At 31.6% G+C, this 15,601-nt stretch overlaps 1 protein-coding gene across 1 annotated transcript; it reads right to left on the bottom strand.

Annotated features, from left to right (window-relative positions):
- Positions 1–8,635: 8,635 nt before the first annotated feature.
- Positions 8,636–10,129, bottom strand: LOC115990907 (F-box/LRR-repeat protein At3g26922-like). Its single transcript, XM_031114673.1, has 3 exons — positions 9,241–10,129; positions 8,996–9,139; positions 8,636–8,911 (listed from the first exon to the last, which is right to left on the bottom strand). Exons 1-3 carry the CDS (start codon positions 10,117–10,119, stop codon positions 8,636–8,638), a joined length of 1,299 nt encoding a protein of 432 aa, XP_030970533.1. The 5' UTR covers positions 10,120–10,129.
- Between the last annotated feature and the right edge of the window lie 5,472 nt (positions 10,130–15,601).

Here is a 15,601-nt window from a genome sequence, read left to right as displayed (position 1 = left end):
TGAGTTGTTTACATTTGATGTGACACTTTTTCCACATGCATCTACATGGAAATCGAGTTTCTAAGACTCGATTTACATTTAAAAAGAGAACAAAAAAAAAAACCACAAGGACAGCAGGAAAAGAAAACCACAACAACGTGTTCATCAGAGAGAAAAAAAAAAAAAAAAAAACCCATAGAGGCGGGACCTGGTCAGCCGGGCATGGGTCGCCGGCCTGGATCTGTCGCGGCGCCTAGGTCGCTGGGTCGGCTTAAGCTGATCTCCATTTCTTCTTCTTCTTTCTTTTCTTTTTTTTTTTTTTTTTGCATTTTTTCCGCTATTTCTGCATTTTGGGTCATTAATAATATTATTTTTGGGTTAGAAATCTAGTCTTAGAGACTCGATTTCCATGTAGACGCCACCTGAAAAAAGTGCCACATCAGACATTAACAACCCATGAAAATCGAGTCCCAAAAACTCGATTTATGGACCCTAAATCGAGTCTCTTAAACTCGAGATGCTAGTAAAAAATATAATTTGGAAACCAAAACTACTAACTATATAGTTGAAATTTTATGGCCATTTGGCCATTTTGGCCCTGGGTAGATTACTGATCCTGTCGACCACTGCGTCGTTTTCAGCAAAAAGTTTCTGGCGTTTTGATTTTGATTCAGCCATCAAAGGCTAGTGTTTGTAAGAGGTAATGGTTTGAATTTTGAAGTAAGATTTTGCTAAGATTGAAGAAAACTGGGGTTTTGATTTATAACTGGAACCTATCAACGAGTGTCAAGGTAGAATTTAACAGGGGAGCCGAACCACTTTTTCAACATTTAAGCCTTTTAACTTCGGCTATTTTTCAATGAAAGTGGAATCCCTTTCAGCTTTCAAGTCTCTTAAACTTACTTTTTTAGGGAACTGAACCACTCTCATCATTTATGCCTATATCTCTATTTTTGTTATTTTTCAATGCAGGTGGTCTTCCTTTGAAGTCCCAAGACAAAAGCCTTTATAACTTACTAGATTTTTGTTTTTCAAGAGATAATGCCTTTTCTTAAAATAATGATAATAAATCTATAGTTGCAAAATAGATAATAGAGTAGAAGTGATTCAAATTTCAAACCCTAGTTGGAGAACATGCAATACTAAAGGAGCTTTTGATCTCTTCAATGTTTAAAGTAATGGATTAATGCAATGTGATAGAGGAGTTCCGAACAGGAAGAATCACGTTTAAAACATCTCATTCGATTATTACAATTTATGTTCCATTTCGATTGGCTTTATCAATGCTAGTTGAGTTGCATATGCTTCGGCTTCCAATTGACTTAATTGAGCTTTGCTCTATAATCATTACGGTCCACGCAAAAATGACGTTCCTTTTATCGTTTCTTCCAACAACAAAATTCATTATTTACATGTAACGACATTTGATAACAAAATTAGATATAAAAATGAGATTTTACATAAAATTAAAGCACTTCAGAGACACTTGCCATCAGGATATTTGTAGCTAAATTAGAATACAATTAAATGCCAACTTGGATTTTTGGAGAGAGAGAAAATAAAAAAATAATTTTATTTTGGTTTGGCGATGAGTAGTCCTTGATAATTCGAGCGAGGTACTGCTCATTTACTAAATTTTCTTGTTACTCTGTCGAGCTTGGTGTGAAGCATTTTTTGGGTTGGTTTACCAAAATACTTGCTACTTTTAGCATATGGTGATGTTGTGCAAATGCTCTAAGAGGGGGGGAGGAGAGGAGGGCGGGGGCTTTAGCTAAGTTAGACAAAGGTGAAGTAACTAAGGGGAGGGGGGTCTGTTAGTGTTAGAAATTAGATAAAGGTGAAGTAACTAAGTTGGGTTTTGATTTATAACTGGGTCCTTTCAACGTGTGTCAAGGTAGAATTTAACAGGTGAGCCGAACCACTTTTTCAACATTTAAGCCTTCTAACTTTCGCTATTTTTCAATGAAGGTGGAATCCCTTTCAGCTTTCAAGTCTCTTTAACTTACATTTATAGGGAGCTGAACCACTCTCTCATCATTTATGCCTATATTTTTTGTTATTTTTCAACGCAGGTGGTCTTCCTTTGAAGTCCCGAGACAAAAGCCTTTATAACTTACTAGATTTTTGTTAAATAGTGATAATAAATCTATAGTTGCAATAAATAATAGAGTAGAAGTGATTCAAACCAGACATGGCAAAACGGGTAGGTTGGGTTGGGTTCAAATCAGGTTGGGTTGACTCATATTTTTCAGATGAATTTTAAAGAGTTACACCTTTTTTAAACCATTAGATCTAAGTAGATCCAACAGTAAAAAAAAACTATTATTAATGCTAATATTTTAATTAATCTCATTTATTATTCCTTATTTAATACATTCTATACTTATTTCTAAACCCAAAAAGATTTGTACGGCTGACTCTTTCTCTCTCTCTCCTCCATGGCTCTTCCACCCCCACAACCATGCCAGGTCGCCGGCAGCTAAAAAAAAAAAAAAAACCACAGCCTGCCGTACATGTTTTTCTCCACTGCATTTCTCTCTTTGGTCCTTTAACATGTAGATGATAATTATAGTTGGAAAGTATTACAGTCCTTGGTTCTCTTTGATTCTGAGGAGATTGAATTTAACCATTCTTTTAAAATTATAATAGGTTGGAGATTGTAATTACTTTGATGTGATTATATAGTTTTTTTTATAAGCTAATGTTAAGTTCTTTGAATTTGAACAATGAAAAGAAAAATTAATCTCAGTAATAATCATTACTTCAGTTTTTTCTACATTCACAATGGTACAAAAGATTTTGAGGATAAGACCTCAGAATATGCTAAAAAAGAGAGTAAAAAAAAGCTAATAACTGAAGCTAAGAAACAATTTTATAGTATGTGTCCAATGACAAAATTCAATGCGCTACCATGCCAATGACAAAACATTAACAAGTATTGCTCCATCTGTTGAATTCGTATCCACTCGTCCTCTGTGATGTTGACGCTATTTCCATCCATGACCAATTGCTTTTAGGCAGATGGGTTCCTTTATTATTCTACACCATTTTTGTTTTGCCTCGTTACCATTAACGAGTACTACACCATTTGTTGAATCTGCACCATCTGTGGCTTGTTTTTTTTTTTTTTTTTTTTTTTTTTGGGTTGCTGGCGATTTGACCATGGAGGTGGAAGAGCCTTGGAGGAGATAGAGAAAAAAATGTGCAGAGAGAAAGAGAGAGAGATGTGCAGTGGAGAAAGAAAGAGTCAGCCGTATAATTTTTTTTGGGTTTAGAAATAAGTATAAAATGTATTAAATAATGGATAATAAATGAGATCAATTAAAATATTAAAATTAATGATAGTTTTTTTTTTTTTTTTTTTTTTTTTTTTTTTTTTTTTTTTTTTACCGTTGAATCTACTTAAATCCAATGGTTTAAAAAATGTGTAACCCTTTAGAGTTATACCAGGTGTAACTTGAACCTATCTCATATATATATATATATAAAGAAAACAACATGTCTTGGCCATTTAGAAAGTCATGCAACAAATTGCTTGATGTAAAATGCTTTACTTTGAATTCATCACTTATATCAAGAATGAACTCAGATAAACTTATTAATACATATTCAATAATTTTAAAATTATACAAATCCTAACATTGCTATCTAAAACAAAATAACACAAAGATAAGTAAAACAAATACACAAATTTTATTTCTACACAATATCAACATTTCAAAATATAAAACAAAATTACAAATGACTTATTGGATAACTCATTTGACAAAGAATAAAAACATATAAGAAATTTACAATCTTGAAAATTAATTTTATAATCTATTATTAATTGTGGTTAGCACTCTATTTCAATTTGAGATATATATTAAAATTTGATTGTTTACTTATTTATACCTGGTCTCTTTTATGAATATCATATCATTGTCAAGCAACACACACTTTAGGAAATATAATAATTTATTTTGAAAAACCATTTATTTTGGACATAAATTGTTAAAAAATAGGTCTAAACATTCATAATTTATACTAATTTGATACTTTGGCTTCACTATTTTCACATTTATGAATGTTTCTCACACATGTCCACAATTTTAAATCTATGTTTTTAACTCTACTGTAATCAAATTTGTAACCAAATTACAAATGACTTATTGGATAACTCATTTGACAAAGAATTAAAACATATAAGAAATTTACAATCTTGAAAGTTAATTTTATAATCTATTATCAATTGTGTTTAGCACTCTATTTCAATTTGAGATATATATTAAAATTTGATTGTTTACTTATTTATACCTAGTCTCTTTTATGAATATCATATCATTTTTAAACAACACACACTTTAGGAAATATCATAATTTATTTTGAAAAACCATTTATTTTGGACATAAATTGTTAAAAAAGAGGTCTAAACATTCACAATTTATTCTAATTTGATACTTTGGCTTCACATTTTCACACTTGTGAATGTTTCTCACATATGTCCACAATTTTAAATCTATGTTTTTAACTCTATTGTAACCAAATTTGTAACCAAATTACAAATGACTTATTGGATAACTCATTTGACAAAGAATAAAAACATATAAGAAATTTACAATCTTGAAAATTAATTTTATAATTTATTATCAATTGTGTTTAGCACTCTATTTCAATTTGAGATATATATTAAAATTTGATTGTTCACTTATTTATACCTGGTCTCTTTTATGAATATCATATCATTGTTAAGCAACACACACTTTAGGAAGTATCATAATTTATTTTGAAAAACCATTTATTTTGGACATAAATTGTTAAAAAATAGTTCTAAACATTCATAATTTATACTAATTTGATACTTTGGCTTCACTATTTTCACACTTGTGAATGTTTCTCACCCATGTCCACAATTTTAAATCTATGTTTTTAACTCTACTGTAACCAAATTATTTTGGCATGTATTTTGCTATTTGATATCTAAAATTTTTTACTCATTACAGAATACTCAACTATTCATCTTTTAATTAATTTGCATATACAGTTATGTAGATATCTCAATTGTATCTTTAAAACTCACAACAAACAATTAAACCAATATTATCTTAATTTTATTATTTTTTTAACCAAAAAGAAAGTTTTAAAGAATGGTTCGGGTCTTGGGTCGGGTCGGGTTGACCCGTAAAAAACACGGGTCAAGTCACGGGTCAACCTATTTTTGCTTTGGGTAAAAAAAAAAGGGCTTTGGGTTGAGTATTTTTTGGTTCGGGTAGGGTCGGGTCAGAAAATTCTGACCTATTTTGCCATGTCTAATTCAAACCCTAGTTGGAGAACATGCAATACTAAGGGTCTGTTTGGTTGGATGGGTGGAAAAGTGAGATAATAGAAAATGAGGAAAGAATAGAAAAATTGGAGGATATAAAAGATTTAGTTTTCTCTCATATTTGTTTGGTTGGGAGGATGAAAAAGTGAAGAGATGGAAAACTATAAAAAATAAAATTGGTATAAATTTACAATTATGTCCCTATTAAATAAAACAAATGACAATACAATTTTTTATACACATTTATTTATTTAAAAAATTATGCATGGAAATTTCACTTTTCTTTCTTTTTTTTTAAATTTCAAAGGCACAGGCTAGAACCAAAAACAGGCGGGAAAAAAACAACAAGAAAGGAAATATCAGATGAAAAAAAAAACCCCAAAATAATATGAACGTGTGTAGATTAGTAATAGAGAAAGAAAAAAAAAGGGGAGAAATGAACTATAGAAGAAAGTAATAAAAACAAAATAAATAAAAAGAAAAGAAAAGTGAGATGAAACAAAAAATCCAAAACAACATGAATGTGCATAGAATAGTAACAAAGAAGAAACAAAAAATGTTAGCAAAGAAGAATGTGCAAGGGCATTTTGGGCAGCTCATGTTAATGAGCTTCTCTCCCTAGTTTTCTTTATATTTTGTGGAAAAAACTTTTTGATGGGCTCGGGAAGAAAACACTTTTGCTCCACCACATTTTTTTCCATTCCCCCTCCCAGCCAAACACCCATTGAAATTTCTCTATCCATTTTTCTCTCCTAAATTTTCCATCCTTCCTAAAATCTTTCCAAACAAGCAAACTCTAAGGGTTCATTTGGTTGGAGAGATAGAAAAGTGGGAGGATAGAAAATATTTTAATTTCCCTCCTTTTTGTTTGGTTGGAAGTGGAAAAATGAAAAGATAGAAAAAGTAAGTTTGTATAAATTTACACATATACCCTTGTTAAAAAATGATGTCCAATTAAAACAAAAAAGTGATAAACAACCAAAAAGAAAAAGAAAAGCAATCACCTAAATTTATTAAAAAATAAAAATCATGTCCATAAAAAAATCACAGCTGAAAAAAAAGAAGGAATATTGGACAAGCCTGCCTAGTAAATTAAAAAAAAAAAAAAGACACAATGAAGAAGAGGCAGGGAACGTCCAGAGGAGGGAAAAAATTTTTAAAAAAAAAGAAAAAGAAAAGGGGCAAGCAACATCAGAGGAAAAAAAAAAAAAAGTGCAACGTGGACGAAGCCCTTATTTTTCATCCACTTTATTTCACCTCTAAACAAATACACTCTAAAAGAGCTTTTGATCTCTTCAATGTTTAACTTAATGGACTAATGCAGTGTGATAAAGGAGTTCCCAAACAGGAAGAATCACGTTTAAAACATCTCATTCGATTATTACAATTTATGTTCCATTTCGATTGGCTTTATCAATGCTAGTTGAGTTGCATGTGCTTCGGCTTCCATTGAGCTTTGCTTTATAATCATTACGGTCCACGCAAAAATGACGTTCCTTTTATCGTTTCTTCCAACTGTAAAATTCACTATTTACATGTAACGACGTTTGATAACAAAATTATATATAAAAATGACGTTTGACGTAAACTACAAGCACTTCAGAGACACTTGCCATCAGGATATTTGTGGCTAAATTAGAATACAATTAAATGCCAACTTGGATTTTTGGAGAGAGAGAACAAATACAAAATAGTTTTATTTTGGTTTGACAATGAGTAGTCCTCAATAATTCGAGCGAGGTACTGTTCATAACTAAATTTTCTTGTTACTCTGTGGAGCTTGATGCGAAGCATTTTTTGGGTTTGGTTTACCAAAATTTTTGCTACTTTTAGCATATGGTGATCAGGGTTTTAAAAACTGAACCGAGAGTCTAACCATTTTTTAAATAATTTCCGGTTCAACCTTGTTTTTGACCGGTTTTAGGAGTTTTTACTGGATCGGACTGACTCCCAATTCCCGTTGAATCAGTTGGACGGGCCAGTTCGGTCCGATTTTTAAAACATAGATGGTGATGTTGTGCAAATGCTCTAAGGGGGAGGGCTTTTAGCTAAGTTAGACAAAGGTGAAGTAACTAAGGGGAGGGAGGTCTCTTTTTTTTTTTTTCTTTTTTGAGGGGGAAAACCGGAAATTTTATTAATGTAAGCTTATTAAATCGGCTTGTAATACAGATACAAGTGAAATATTCTCCATCCACACTAAAAAATCTGAAATGCCTATTGCATATCTAGCCAAAATTTTATATTCTCACAGTAAGAGGGGGGGGGGGGGTATTTTAGTGTCAGAAATTAGATAATGGAGAACAAAAGTCAGAAAATAATAGTGAAAGAATTGAAGTTATTAAAAATGTGAAGAAGTATAAGAGTGAGATGAAAACCTATCCATTATGATCCATTAGGATTTAGGAATATACATGTTGACATGATTTAAATTAATTGTTTTAGTTGCAATCGATGACCTAACAGGTTCTGCATCAACCATCTAACTTTATCACCATAGTAGACATCCAAACCACTTTTAACATTTTCGGATCTAGAAGCTTCCTTATCAAAATTCAAACTCATCATTTGAGATCCATGTGTTTAAATACGCAAAAAATGGGTCACTATGACTACTATAAATTATCCCTAACATGAGTTCTAAATTAAAAATAAATCACCAAGAACTTTTTCCTCCAATATTAAAAAGGTTTTCAATAATAAACAAAGGACTTGCAACACTCGATAAAAACAACTAGAAATGAGGCAGAACCTACCAAGAACATTTACCTTGGGGATATTTGTCATCATTTCGTCTACATCAAGTGCATTTCATCATATCTAGCCCCTATTGGGTACATAGGGTATCTTACAGTTTCTGCAACTTACCATACAAAATGAGAAAGAAAGAGAAAAACAAGTTCGAAAAAGGAAGGCAAAAAGGGAGGGGGAAGGGAGCGAGGTTGGCACAGTCATTTTAAGTAATGGAGGTCCCATATCACTAGACTGAAGTTTGCACCTGTTCCACCAAAGAGTTATATGTGAGAGAACATATATTTGTGAAGATTGATTAATAATTTTTTTTTTTTTTAAAGTATTTCAAAGGTTATAACATTTGAGGTCACAAATTGAACTAAGACATTCAATTATTTTACCATTTCAATTGTCACAATCAAACAAAAAACTTGAGAGAATTATATTTTAACTTTCAGGCATAGAAAGAGGTATCAAAAGTTTATTCATGAACATGTCTTTAGCAATGCTTTAGCCTGATCAAAAGAAGTGACTTTGGATAATTGATTCTCTCTCTCCGTCAATTAAATTATTTGCAGCGTGCATTCGAAATTAGTTGCTAAGTAGAAGTCAAAGAAGTTTACCTCATTTTTTAACTGTAAGAAGAGATGTCATTGAGCGCCTTCGGATCATTGATAGTTTCTGAAGAACACCTTTTTTTAGCTTAATATTTCTAACTCTGATTGATGCTGTCTTCAAGGCTCTTGCCTCTTTTAGAATATATTTTATAAATTCCACTTCATCCTTCAATCCTCCAAATTCGCTATAATAAAAAGTTGTAAGGTGTGATGACAGAAAATTAGGATCATTTGGTGACTTCTTCCTGCATCTGCATAACTTGTGATTACTGGAACCATGCCTCTGATGACAACATACAAAGCATATCAATTATTCGTATTAATAACATCAAGATCAGCTAAAAATACATCACATAAGTAAACTAACCGTATTAATAACATCAAGAACTTCTAGATTAGGAGTATTTCGGAGCAAGGCTTGTAGCACATGCCAGTTTAATGCATTCGCCATAAAGTCCAATCTGAGCAAATTTTGGAATTTGAAAGGGTAAATAGAACCGTTGCAGAGACACTGCATAAAAAAATTATAATCAAAAGAAGCAAACATCAAAGCTTGTACTAGAAAATATCTATAAAATATAAATTCAATAAAGAATGGAGTGAGACATTAACCTCCGGGTGACCTGAAAATAATGACAGAAATTTGACATTATAGAATGCAGCAAGAAGCTTGAATATCCTATTGGCAGCTTTAAGTGTACAAATATGAATATCTGCCTGAACTAAGTTGTCTAGCTTTTGAAGGAAAACGACTTCACTCAAATGACCATTAAACTTAAAGTATTCAAGCGCTGGGGTGTTTATCTCAATTCTGTAACTGCAATCAGAATCATCGTAGTCTAATAATTTAAAAGAATCATATTCAGATACTTCGATAGCTATACTTAAGCGTTTCAGCATAGGAACACATATTTTATGATTAAAAACACCCCCCAAGCATTCACTTTCAAATGACAATTCTTCAAGAACAGGACAGCCAGAGAGGAGCCCAGAAAAAGAGTCTGATTTATAATCAACATAGAACAAACCAAGTATCTTTAAGCTTGGGAATTGAAACGATGAAGGAGGATCAATCACAATTCTGCTCCGCAAATTCAGAACCACTAATGTCTTGCAAGAGAAAATTTCATGACTGTGGTACAACCTCAAACGCTCAAAATCCCAGTACTCATCATCATATATCTCGAGATCAAGTTCTTCCACTTTCCGCGCTGCAATGTTGCTAATCCACGCATCTACATCAGAACGGTTACCACAACTGTATGTGAGGCGAAAAGTTCGGAGGTATGGGGTTTTGTGTAGGTGAAAAATTCTGGACACAGTATGCGCATGCTTGACAATGGGGTGGAGCTCTTCAGTGTTGATGTCGAGTTTTGGGACGAGAGTCCAAAGGTCTTTCCACCTGCTCGACAAAATGCTTGTGGTGATTGCCTTTTGGGTTGGAAGGAACGAAAGTATGTGGATGAGAAGAGATTCTGGTAGATCACTCATCCTGTCTACCTCAAGTTTCTGGCATTTTGATCTTGATTTTGCCATCAATGAGTCCCAAACTCTCAATTGTAATATTGTGATCTTGTTTTTTTTCAGAAGAAAATATTGTGATCTTGGTAGATATAGAATTAATGTTAACATCGATTTATAAAACCGACACAGAGTTTGTGTTTGATAGGGACACAGACTCAATTTGTGTTTGATAGGGACACAAGACTTTGTGTTTGATAGGGACACAGACTCAACATAAGAGATGTGCCTTAAATTTGGCCTAAGTTCATTACTAGCCAAAGCCCATGGAAAATCATATCTGAACTCATTCCAAGCCCAGTGCTCAAGCTGACCCAACAAAATCCCAAGATCAAGTTCGTTGATTTTACTTTTTGAATATCTTTTTTCGATAGATATGATATGAAATATATAGGACTTAGGAATCCGAGTGAGAGAGAATGAATGAATGGACAAAAACAACCGACCTATTAAAACAATCTGGACTAGGAAACCGAGTCAGGGTAGAAGTAATCAGGACCTAAATAGTGATTATAAATATGGCTTGTGAGTTTTGACACAAAACAAAAATTTCAGAAAATCTAGTAGTGATTGTAGTCAAGATCACAAGTGTCGTTTAACTCCGAAATTTCTTCTCTTAGCCTTCGGATTAGTTTTAGTTTATTTCTTTTCTGGTCGTGCTTAATTTTCCAATACTCAAATCATGTCGAGTTGGACAAAATATCAAGGACAAAGTCTCAAAAATTGGATTTGCGGAGGTACTAATCGTAACCAAGCCCAGGACGGAAAATATAGTGTGCCATCTTGGGAAAAAAAGTTTTGCTTTGTGGTGGGTTCGATGCCATGGATTAGGTTGTTGGAGGCCAAAAAGAACATATCCAAATTTGACAATGTGATGAAGTGGGACGATTCAGCAGGAAAGAAGGCCTTCCACGATGCAAAGAGAAGGTTTTAGGCAAAGTTTAATGGCTTCCCATGTAATATTCCCTTGCCTGATCCAGATATATATATTGATAAAATTGATTGGGACTCCAAGATTGATCCTCAACTTTTATTGGACGTGGAAGTTGCTATTGATTAAAGTGGAAGAGAATAATGTGATTGACAATTCTTTTCAATTAATTTTGGACCATAGTGATTTTTTAACAAGCCCAGAGTATTGACTGGTATGATTGTCGGAGTTGAGCGGATGGTGATGTTGAATAGAATCTACAATTTAAAAAAAAAAAAAAATTTGTGTTAAATTTGTACTTTTTATGTAATTTTTGAAATTTTAGGTGTAGGGTTAGTATTTTCATAATTTTAGGTGCATATAATGTTTTTCTAGTCAAATTAGAATTTTATGATGTTTTTCTAGCTACTTTAGGAGTGCTTTAGGGTTTTCTAAGCATCTCCTAACAACCTTAGGACTAATCTTTTATTTGAACTCATTGTAGCCTTTAAGGCAATTCAATTTTCAAATTAATAAAATTTTAGACTTTTATATTTTTATTTTCTTGTAACTCTCCCCATGGATTCAAGGTTATCTTTCAAAAGAAGTGTATTTTATTTCTTATGACTTTCTGGTTACATTAGTTGGTATCATAGTCTTGTCCTTACCATGGTCTGACAGCTTATTTATGCGACAATAATCACTCCAATGATGATGAAGTTAATGGAACAATCCTCGCCAGGGCTAAATTCCTCCACATAATGAAAAGGCATGTGGTTGATTTTTGGTTTCCTTGTAAATATAATGATATGTTACACACTATACAGTTGGTGTTTATAGATCATTAATTTCATATGATGAGGACTATATTCAAAATTTTATAGGCCAACCACATACATCAAGATTATCACCCAAAAAATTATATATATATATTTATATAAAATCTAAAAACTGAAGCTTAATATTTATTATTGCTACACTTTTATTGAATCATATCAGTGGCCACATCATCTACCTATTTCCCACTAATTCTCTCAACTATTTGCAACCATAATGTGCTTTTTATCTTTCCATCTCCCCACTATTCTCAACCTGAATGTCACTCTTCATCTATCCCTTCCACTTCCTTTTATTTTGACTCTTCTTGTCCCCATTCTATTACTATAAATATGTCATTCTCTCTCCCATTTTATACACATTTTCTCACATGAAAAAGATTATTATTCTCTTTCTCTTTCATGTTTATTTTTGTGTGAATTTTTTATTTTTTGTATCCCTACTTTAGATTGATGAATTTATTTGTTAATTAGAATTCTACTCTGAGTTGATGCAATTTGGTTTTGTGTTTTTAAGTTATTATCATTTTTCTTTTCTATGATTGTTTAATGTTATCATATTCCATATAAAGTTAGTTTACATTTTACAATAATATAATTTTATTCCATTATATAGCATGGCTTGGATAATTTGGTGTTTGACTCATGAATATATTTTTTATTTTGACACTCTTTCTTCTCATTTTATTTTCTATTTATCTCCCGAAAAAGGTGATTTCTCTCTCTCTCTCTCTCTCTCTCTCTCTCTCTCTCTCTCTCTCTATATATATATATATATATATATATAATTTATTCTTTTTTGCAACTTTACTTTAAGTTGATGAATCATTGTATTTTTTAAAATACTATTTTGGGTTAACAAATTTGGTAAGTGTTTTTTTTTTTTTTTTAACATAATACTTAGTTATTTTGGAAGTGAGATTTTGAATTTATATCAAAATACAAGCTTGGCCATGTATTTGTACATGTATATCAACTATTAAAACCATCCAAGATGAATATATATAGACAATATTTTTGTTTTAATTTTTCATTGATTTATTATTTAGTTATAACATCAAAATCGAAGTAGATGAATTTGTAAATCCAATATATTTATATATTTAATATTGTCAAAAAATTAAAAGTAAAAAATAAATAATAAAAGGAATAATAATGTGGCCAATGAGTAGGCTGAATAGAAGGGTAGCAAGAATAAATGCGATATGAAGGTCCAGTTAAAGACAATTAAATCTTAATAATTTAATTATAGTTTATGTAGCCTTTTTTTTTTTGTTAGATCACGTTCTCTTTTCGTTGTTGTACTAATTATTTTCTTTCATTTCAATAGGTGAAGTGTTCAATTTTAGACATAAAGTCTACTTTTTTCTACATATTATTTTAAATGTCAAATTTATAATATGGCATAGTCTCTTAGAAATGTTTGAGAAATATGCAGTTCCAATTTCATGTATCTATATTAGTAAACAAACACAATCAATAGTTCGAAACTACTTCTACGATAAGCAAAATTATAAATATGATAATCTCTTTTAAGAGAATGAAAATTTTGAATAATATATTTAAAACTTAAAAACAGTTTAATTGTACAGGAATAAAATTAGGAAAATATTGCACACAATAACATAATTTAGCAAAATATAGACCGCCTAAAAAATGAATAATATCAATCAAAAAAATCCAAATAATAAAATGATGGTATAATTTTTGAGATATATATATATATATATATGAAAAATAGTTTTAGAAATTGTTTAATTTTTTGGGAAAACAAATAATTTTCCACAAAATTTAGAGAACAAATTAATTATATATTATATCATAACTACAAAATAATTATCTATTCCAATGTTTCGCGTAGGTTTGTGACTAGTTTAAATAAAATCGAAGTTCAAGCATCAGGAAAAGAAATAGATTTGGGATTGACAAGACAAAGCTAGATAATGAAAAGATTAAAGAAAATCATTTTTTTTTTTTTTAAGAAACAAAAACACACACACAAGAGAAGAAAATCAAGTTTACCATCACAAATTGAAAATTTTTATAATTTACATGAGAATTATCTTGAAGTCAATTGGAAAAAGGTGGATATTCTTGCTAATATTTATGAAGATTACTGTAGGGATGAAGGGCCTAAGAATGTATATTGGGCTGTGGGCCTTGTCTGAGGACATTTAGCTGTCCGAGGATGGTTAGACCTTAACGAAGACGTACAAATGAGTAAGTTATGAAAGGATTTTGGTCATAAAGATTTGAAAAGTAGTTCGAGGGGAAATGCCTCCTCGGCTAACAGAGTAGAGGCCAAAGTTTGACATGCCGTCAAGAATGATACACTAGACAATTTTACTGATAAGGATAAGCATCAAGAGAGAATAGGACAAAGGGGAGCTAAGAAATATCTAAGAGAAAGCTGCTATCACTGCATTAAATGCTCTACAGCTAACTCCTTGACCACATTTATGTGGAGGTAATACCTGAATAGTAATATTCAGCCTTATAGCTACCCCCAAAGACTTCAGGAAAGTGCTGATAGGACAAGGATCAAAGCTAGCAGCTTGATCTATACGTGGAAAGCTAAAATGAAGAAAAAGATGGTAATATAAAGAAGAAAGACCCCATTACAAGGGAGGCATCTGAGAATCTGTAGAAAGAAAAAACACTGTAGTAATAAGAACTGTAATCAAGTTCAAGAGAATTATATACACGAACTATTCTCCTCGGACTTTGCTGAGGAAGATTTTCCTTGCACAAAATTTGTTTATCTTTGTTTTCTTGTCATCTTTAACCTACTATGATTGTTGTTCAACTCATTGAAGTCTAGTTTCCAGCCCACTCTCTACAAATTCATTTTGTTGGGCTCTTTGGGCTTTAGTCCTTTTACTTTTTGGGCCTAGGAACCAAAATGTGCCCTTACAATTACAATGAAGCAAAATATCTTGAGGTAGAAATTGTAAAAAAAAAAAAATCAAAGATCTTAATGATATCAAATAAGATAATTGCCTATCTCAAGCTCCTATTATTTTAATGGGAGATGATACATTATAGATTTTATTTCAATTGAAAGATTTGATTCAATTGATCATTCATTTTTATTTGGTGAATCTTGTCAATCGCATGAAGACCAAGGAAGAATAATTTCAAGTTGCTTAATTGATGACTTGCAAGTTTGGAAAGAAGACAAAAGAATTAAAGCATTCCAAATATTTGTTTGTTTGGCATTAAAGATTTTAGATCTCGAATACAAATTTGAGGACGAGTTTTTCTCAAGTGGAGGGATCTAATGTAGGATAAAATCTACAATTCAATTTTTGTTATCTATTAATTTTGATATTTTTAAAGTAATTTTCAGAATTTTAGGTGGAGGGTTACTGTTTCCTTGATTTTAAGTGCATCTAATGCCTTTCTAGTCAAATTTGGGTTTTAGAGTGTTTTCCTAGCCACCCTAGGGGCTAGGAGTGCTTTAGGCTTTTCCAGGCCTCTCCTAGGAGGCTTAGAACTACATTTCTATTTGAATCTAGGAGGCTTAGTCAATTCAGTTATCAAATTGAAAAATTTTCAGTAGAATTCTAGTAACGTACTTTTCTTGTGGATTCAAGGTTATTTTTTAAAAGCAAACATGTTTAATTCTTGCAAATTTCCGTTTGTGTCATATGGTGAGAATAAGAATTGGGAATGTAGCAATTTTCTTGGAGATGAAAATTTAAGG

The sequence above is a fragment of the Quercus lobata genome, chromosome 5, assembly GCF_001633185.2.
Source record: "Quercus lobata isolate SW786 chromosome 5, ValleyOak3.0 Primary Assembly, whole genome shotgun sequence".
Lineage (NCBI taxonomy): Eukaryota > Viridiplantae > Streptophyta > Magnoliopsida > Fagales > Fagaceae > Quercus > Quercus lobata.
This window is presented reverse-complemented; position numbering and strand designations above follow the sequence as displayed.

Excerpts from the sequence above, each read along its gene's own strand:
- LOC115990907 (XM_031114673.1), bottom strand. The coding sequence starts at position 10,119 with ATGAGTGATCTACCAGAATCTCTTCTCATCCACATACTTTCGTTCCTT. Across the intron at positions 9,140-9,240 it reads TATTTTCAGGTCACCCGGAG|TGTCTCTGCAACGGTTCTAT; the intron begins GTTAATGTCTCA and ends TTTTTTATGCAG. Across the intron at positions 8,912-8,995 it reads TTCTTGATGTTATTAATACG|AGGCATGGTTCCAGTAATCA; the intron begins GTTAGTTTACTT and ends TGTTGTCATCAG.